The sequence below is a fragment of the Perca fluviatilis genome, chromosome 5 (assembly GCF_010015445.1).
Source record: "Perca fluviatilis chromosome 5, GENO_Pfluv_1.0, whole genome shotgun sequence".
NCBI lineage: Eukaryota > Metazoa > Chordata > Actinopteri > Perciformes > Percidae > Perca > Perca fluviatilis.
The window spans coordinates 11,938,265-11,945,751 of NC_053116.1; the positions used below are offsets into that span (position 1 = coordinate 11,938,265).

At 42.6% G+C, this 7,487-nt stretch overlaps 1 protein-coding gene across 1 annotated transcript; it reads right to left on the reverse strand.

The window, feature by feature from the left end:
- Positions 1 to 1,995: 1,995 nt before the first annotated feature.
- On the reverse strand, positions 1,996 to 7,246 carry slc52a3 (solute carrier family 52 member 3). Its single transcript, XM_039800835.1, has 5 exons — positions 6,951 to 7,246; positions 4,237 to 5,326; positions 3,553 to 3,676; positions 3,008 to 3,268; positions 1,996 to 2,122 (listed from the first exon to the last, which is right to left on the reverse strand). The coding sequence occupies exons 2-4, from the start codon at positions 5,241 to 5,243 to the stop codon at positions 3,056 to 3,058; spliced, it is 1,344 nt and encodes a 447-aa protein (XP_039656769.1). The 5' UTR covers positions 5,244 to 5,326; positions 6,951 to 7,246; the 3' UTR covers positions 1,996 to 2,122; positions 3,008 to 3,055.
- Between the last annotated feature and the right edge of the window lie 241 nt (positions 7,247 to 7,487).

Genomic DNA, 7,487 nt, shown 5'->3' on the forward strand with positions numbered 1-7,487 from the left:
TGAAGGAAGGGTAAAACCTCCTTCCATTTGACACACTGCTCATTTAGCTGAGAGGCACAGTGGCTGGCTTGAAGGGAGGGGAGCTGTGGGGGAGCAGTGGTGATGGTGGTGGGGACGGGGGGCGGGGGGCTCTTTGGGAGGTGTCGTCCTGAGCAGATGGACCCCTCAGTGGCGTAGTAAGTGGAGTCTTCACATGGCAGAGGAGACTGCAGGATCTCACAGGACCGGGACACAGCATCCAGGTGGCCTCAGCCCCTCCTGACCAGCTGGAGGAGCGATGGGACCATCTGACACTCGCAGGAAAATGATACACTTTTCTTTACTGCTTTGTTTTGTCTCTCGACACAAAAGCCCTGAGCCAATCAAGGAATTTAGCTAATGAAGCTTAGAGAAAACCCTTTTGATTGCACACAAGTATTCAAAGTCATGGTAACAACCAGGATAACAGCGTTTACATGCAAGCTTCAGGTGAACACTCCCAGTTTAATGAAGATAATCGCCTAATTTATTTTATTTTAAGACAAATAATAATAAATCTCTTCACACCTATCCTTCAAATCTGCATCAACAACTGCAGCGATTTCTGAGCAGCTTACACATGCTGCAATGTAGATTCAACAAATCCAAGTGAGAAAGTCCCATCTGTGCTTCTCCTCCACTGATCCTGGGCCCTGGAGGCTACATTGGGCTAATTGTGGCCCCATTTTCCTTTCCTTATCTTTTTGTTTTTACTCCGTGTCGGGGTCAGGGAAGCTCCCAAGTGACCAGCGGCAGGAGCAACAGCCAATCGGCCCCCGCTGAGCATCAGTAATTAGAGCCCTCCTCCTCCCGGCCGGGGAACCTCTCGCTCTCCTTCTGAAGGGCAAGGGGGCAGAGAGGAGGAACAGCTGCTGATGGGAAACTACTCTCCGGTTCCCATGGATGACCAGCGTCCCGGCATCCTCCTCAGAGGATGTGCAGCAGCATCTCTTATAGGGATGATGGGAGCTTGGACCAGACATATTATAGGATTGTCTGGTTTCTTATGACTTATCTTTCCCTGTTTCTTTTTGTTTGTTATCACTATTTCCATGATAGTTGGTGATTTATTAATCTGTTGGTGGCCTATTCCTGAGATCATTTCAGTCTGTATTTCAATGGTGGTATTGCAAGACTCACACATGCATCACGTGAGCAACAAATAACGATATGTGGACAATAACCTTAGCATGGCCTTTGCGAAGCTTATAATGGTCACTAATTAAAAATGAATCCATCTACTGGACTATTTAATGATCTGTTTTCTTGAGGTGGTGACAAAATGTTAGGTACAACTAGGGGTGGCTCTTTGTCATCCTTAAGTCAAAGTACCAATGCAACAATGTAAAAAATCAAATCTTATCAACTAAATGTACAAAAAAAATGTTCTAGCTGGTCAAGTTAGAGTTTTTTTTTTAAATCTTGTTTAGATACTATACTTTTTTTTTTTTTTTTTTTTTTTTTTTTTTACTCTTTTATGTAAAATCTTAATCTGTAAAGTAGCCATTAACTATATCTGTCAAATAAATGTAGTGGAGTAAAAAGTACAATATTTGCCTCTTTGTCACTTATGTGGTGCTGTGAGCTGGTAGTATAATACTACATAGCAGTCCGAGTCCTGACTGTCTGTCATATTCACAGTAATAAAATGCATCAACAACCTGTTTTATTAGTTGCATGCATGTTTAAATTTAAAGGGAAACTCCCATATAAAAAGGTGTATAAATGTCAGCATTAAATCTTTAGCTTACAGTTTACACGTGTAACATAAATTTGAACTCCTTCATTTTTTCATTTGAACAGTATAAATGTATTTCATTTGCCAGGATTTGTGCCTGCAGAATGTGGAGTGACAGGTTTTAATATATAGAAGTGTGCTTGTGCCATCTAGTGGGCAAACAAGTTGACAGTTTCATGATTGGTGCAATGCACTTATTGGCCTGAAACTACTGTAACAGAATGACGGAAAGAGCTGTGTCCAGTGTTGAACTTTTTAAATTTTAATATTTATACAAGTTAATAGCTTTTTCCATCATAGTGTATCAAATGAGTTTAACACAAGTTAACACAGTTAAGTGCAAAGAAGGTGAAAAAAATGACAAAGCTGCAAAAGAAAGAAAATAAAAGCAAAATCATCAATCACCCTTTTTTGCTGAGTTAGCTGAAAATATTGATGCTACCCTCATGTCTATAGGCTAAATATGAAGCCAGAATCAGAAGCCAATTAGCTTAGCTTAGCACAAAGAGAAGAAAGAGGTGAAACTGCTAGCCTGGCTCTGTCCAAAGTTTTAAAAACAAATCTGTTTACTAGCACCTCTACAGCTTACTAATTAAAGCTATAGTGCGTAGTTTCTGTGTCCCCCATGAGGAATTCTAAGTAATGACAACAAAACTGTTGGTGCGTTCACATGATACAAGCGTTACGTGATCGCGCACCCCCCCTCCTCCACACAGTTGCTAGTAGCCAAGGAGGACACAGAGGATTAAATAAACATGATGGACTCTTCAGAAGGGGTAATTATCTTCACTCGAGTTTCTGCGCGGGAAAGTCTCCGGACGCCTCAATCTTCTGAACATAGCCATACTGAGAAATCCAGAGAGAGTTGTGTGGGAGCTGATAGTCTTAATCAGCTTTGTAGCAACTCATTTGGCAATGCCTTGAATGTAACGGCCATTTATTAATATCAAAAAGTTTTAACATGTTTTACTTTGTTTATTATATCCGTACAATAAATGACACTCTAACTGTAATGATCGCCAAGAAAGTTAAAAACTCACTGTAAAACCACAACATTTTGCATGAATTCAACAAGATAGACAGGTTAATTAGTGATCTTTAGAGGTGCTCATTGTTAGATTTATCTTTGGACACAGCCAGTCTAGCGGTTTGTTCCAGTGTTTATACTAACCTAAGCTAATTGGCTCCCACCTCTAGCGCTGTACTTACTGTAACACACAGATATGAGAATGGCACGAACTATTCCTTTACCTGAGAGTGTCTCCAGCCTCCTCAGTACTACACTTCTCAGATTCAGTGTTATAAAGGACATTTAGTGCTGCAGAAGTCCCCTGACTTAAAGAGCCGGTAGATGTTAACCAGCGGGAACATCGTGACCGAGCCGACTAGCGAGCCGATCTGTGCTGCAGCTCCGCACCAGACCAGGGCGCTGTGGCTCCGGTCTCTCAGGATGACACCCACCATTACTTTGACATAAGACAGCGTTCCAGTGAAGAAAAGCCATGAGAGCACCTGGTGAGGGCAAAAGAACAAAGTGGACTCCTCTGAATAATAATCTGGGAAATGTTTAACATCATTTTTTGTCTTAAAAACAAATCAGGATTTCACACTAACAGTCCAAGTAGTATATGTCATCAGTTATGAGTAAGCAGAGTTGCTCAATACTTAAGGTCTTTTGTAAAGGAGGGATTGAACTTTGCCACAGGTATTTCTCTCATAAAGCCACTGAGAAATGTTTTCTGTCTATTCTTTCAACGCCGCACGTCTCTTACTCAACATGTTTGTGTTTCACTTACAATGATCATCTCTCCCACCACAGACCCCTGAAGCAAAGGACATGGACTCATAGCTGCCATAGCCATGTTATAGCTGCCAAATCCTGTCCCCAATGCTGTCAGCACGCCAAGAAACACCAGTGACCTGAAAACAACAGAGGTTTGTTATCAGTTTTCATCCACTTAGAGATAACTTCTCTTTCAAAAGGATAGTTTAATTGACTTTTATTATCCCACGTAAACAATGTGCACAAGACATTCATTTGAGTTGCCTCTGTTCCACTATAGCTTCTTAAAATCAATGCAATCTCTCATTCAAAAAACAGAAAATATTATGAATTACCGGTAGATACTTTTCAGAAAACTACCGTCCCTGTCTTTTAGTTACTAGCGTTGTTAGAAATATCAATGAGATTTTGACTGAGGTTTTCTTAGAACGCCTAGAAGTTCAGGTTTCACTTTGGCTCGCTGTTCGCTTCAGATAAACTATAAAAAAAACTAAATAAAAATGTTTGCACAGAACCACCAGATCCACTTTGAATTGCAAAAGCGTTATGAAGGGATCTATTAAAGGCCAGTATGAACAAGGAACGGTTACAGCAAGTAAATCCGGCTTCAATGTTCACATGGGCACCTGACAGACTTGAACAATTGTGAACCTATCGTTTAATGAAAAATCTAAATCCATACAAAAATGATTTGTACCTGTTTTTGAAGAACATTGCAATGGTGCAAGCCACTGGGTTGGCCACTGCTGCCAGAACAGCAGAGAGGTGATAGGCCAGGTTCCCGTAGGGCTTACAGGAGTACGTCTGCACAGAGGGCAGCACGCCGTTGGTTGCACCATTAACCCACACCACCATAAAGTAGATGAAGGTCAGCTGGTACACAGAGTGTTTTGGGCCAGCCAGCAGAAGCTTGCTCTGGGCTGCCCCCTCACCCTGGCATTTTACACCCTCTCCATCAGTCTCTGCTCCCGGGTTCTCCAGGCCGGAGCTGACAGAGGCAACGGTGTCTGGCACGAGGTTTTCACTGGACAGCTCGAATGTCCGAGGAAGCCTGTTCAGTGCAACAAAAGCAGCCAGACTTATGCACATCATGGCTGCTAGGAGGAAGAAAAACACCTCGGTGGAAAAATTTGGAGGAAGATTCTCTGTATGTAATGACCACGTGTCCCCGCCTGTCTGGTTTCCTGCTGTTTGAGAGGCGTTGACACATTTGGTGATGCCCACACTTTGTCCCAGAGCGACTATGCCAGGAATGAAACCACTTAGCCCCTCTCCGATAAAGTATGTGGTGATGTATTTTGCTGGAAGCTGCATCATGAAAGGCAGGAAGGTAACTGAGGAGGTGCAATCCACCAGAGAGAGGAAGAAGGTGATGATGAAGAAGGCGGTGCTATGTGACGCCCCGGCCACTGTCGTAGTCTTGTCCCAGAATAAGGCAAGCAGGATGCAGGAGAGGATGCCGATGGAGAGGATGAAGTAAATGACAATGCGCTCTTTGAGACGACCCGGGCACAGTTTGTACATGAGGGTGACCAGCAGAGGTCCCAGGTTGGCCAGCTGGATGATGACTGTCAGGTAGGAGGGGAGATCCCATTCCTCTGGGAGAGTGTTGACGATGAGCGGCAGCTCCACCCACAGACCGTTCACTGCCACCCACGAGCCCAGGCCAAAGGCACAGGCCAGCATGTGGACGAGCAGGGCCATGGTGCAGCCGGATCAGTCTGAAGTAAGTTTGCAGAAGAAGTAGCCGCCTTCCCAAATGGTTCCTCCTCTGCTGTGGGTCATGCCTACAACAAAAAGTCGGGAGCATTAAACTACACCGTTAGATCTTGTTCCAAAATAAGAAGGTTTTAAATGTTCAAGAAATGTTTTGTAAAATAGTCTCACTTACATCAAGTGGCATTTAGCCATGCAGAAAATTTGGTTTTCATTTTGGTGGCCAGATTTTGAACCACGAACAAAATGTCATCTATCTGCTTTGTATTAGGGTGGAGGCAGAAATTTAAGAGATGGAGATCTTAAAACATGGCCAAAAAAAAAACCTGTCAGCATGGCTCCCATATACACATTTTTGTCTCCTATGAAAAGGAGGGGTGGTCCTCTTTACCTAACAGAGGGGGGTTGGGCTGTACATTATCTATAAAGCTCTACTGAAAAAACTGCCATCACATATAAATCCAGTCATTATAATGTCAGGTGACAGGGAGGAGTCCATGCAAGAGTTAAACAAATGTAATTTATTAAAACTAAAGTAACCACAAATGGGCAATGGGGCGTGGAAATCAGCAGTGTTAGCCATGACAGTATGTGTGCCATGGAGGGGTTAAAGATGCAAAAGCAAAAGACAGTGATTCAGGGTGGATGTCAGCTGTAGGAAGGAAGTTTAATCAGCTGAAAACCCTCCACTGTCAACTAAATGTCCACTGAGAACAACTTAGAACAAATGGTTACACTTTACTTTAACTTTTCTACATAAGACTGACATGACACTGTCATGAACGTGTCATAAAACATTATAAACAAGTCATAAATGTTTATGACATAACTCTTTTTTAGTAAGTGTCATTCGGTTTTGTCATGACACGTTATGGTTAGGGTTAGCGTTAGGGTTAGGGTTAGGGTCAGGGTTCATGTGTCAGGACTGTGTCATGACAGTGTCATGTGAGAGTCATGTCACTCTTATGTAGAAAACTTAAAGTAAAGTGTTACCGAACAAATAAAATGCTAAACAAATGTAGTGGAGTAGTAAAAAGTACAATAGTTCACTCTGAAGTGTAGTGAAGTAGAAGAATGAGGTAGTATTAAATGGAAATATTCAAGTGACGCAAAATCCCTGGCCATTGGCAGAGTCAGTGAATATCTCACTGATAATTCATGAAAGCAAATGTCAGTTGAGGCCGGTTGAGTTACTAGTCATCATCAGTAAACCCTAACAACCTCATGTGCATTAATGTAAGTCAAGGACAAGTGTCTTTGTTCATAGATAAAGCCAGTGGGAAATCAACAACAACAGCAACAACAACAGTTATATCATTTTTCTTCACACCCACAGTACGCTACTCATGTCTCAAGCAGCTGATACAATTTTCACATCCCTTTTTACACGTTGTGGAGGAATCCGACAAACCATATGGGCCTCTTCGCTCTGTCTCTTGGCACGCATGTAGCTTTCACACTGGTCTCATGATGATGTACAAAAACAAGTCAGAAAATGTGTAAATGATCCCGTGATGTTTCCGTGTTGGTTCAGGAAACTGTCTCAAAGGCTTCTGAGAAAAACAGTATCATGCCTTTAAATAACGTAATAGCTTGAGATAATGGAAAGAAAGTGTGGTCTTAGTACAGAAAAAGACATTCACTGCTGTTTCCACAAGCAAATAAGCTGTCTTTCAGACATGGAAATGTACTTACAAGCTTCTTCAGTCCCTGGAGGCGCTGAATATGACTTGCTGTCATCTTACATAGAGGTTAGCGACAGACCTCCTTTGGCTGTTTTAACATGCACACACTGATGAGAATCACTTGTGGCTTCTGGGTAGGTCAGAGTCCACTCCAGCAGTTGATCAGCTCCACTGGATAACAGAGGGCATTGTCCATATCCACTGAGCTTTCTTTACTGCACCCACCCTTAATTAGGTCAAGTTCAGTGCTGAATCACTTCAAAGCACCCTTTTCACTCAGCTGACATGCATTTGCTTGCCCTAACAGGAAAATAAAATCTGATTAGTAGTTGTTTTTGACTGCCCATGTCTGCAGCGCCCCCTACTGGCCTCTCAGGTTTCATCTGGCACTGTGGGACAGTCTGAGTAGGAGGGTTGGAGTCTTGTGCAACAAACTGTTGCAAAATTATTCCAGGGAAGTAGCCACTTCTACATTCCTATTCAATAATAAGACACCACAATGTAAACAACATCATCTGCCTGGGTGAACTGAGCTGATACAGTTAGT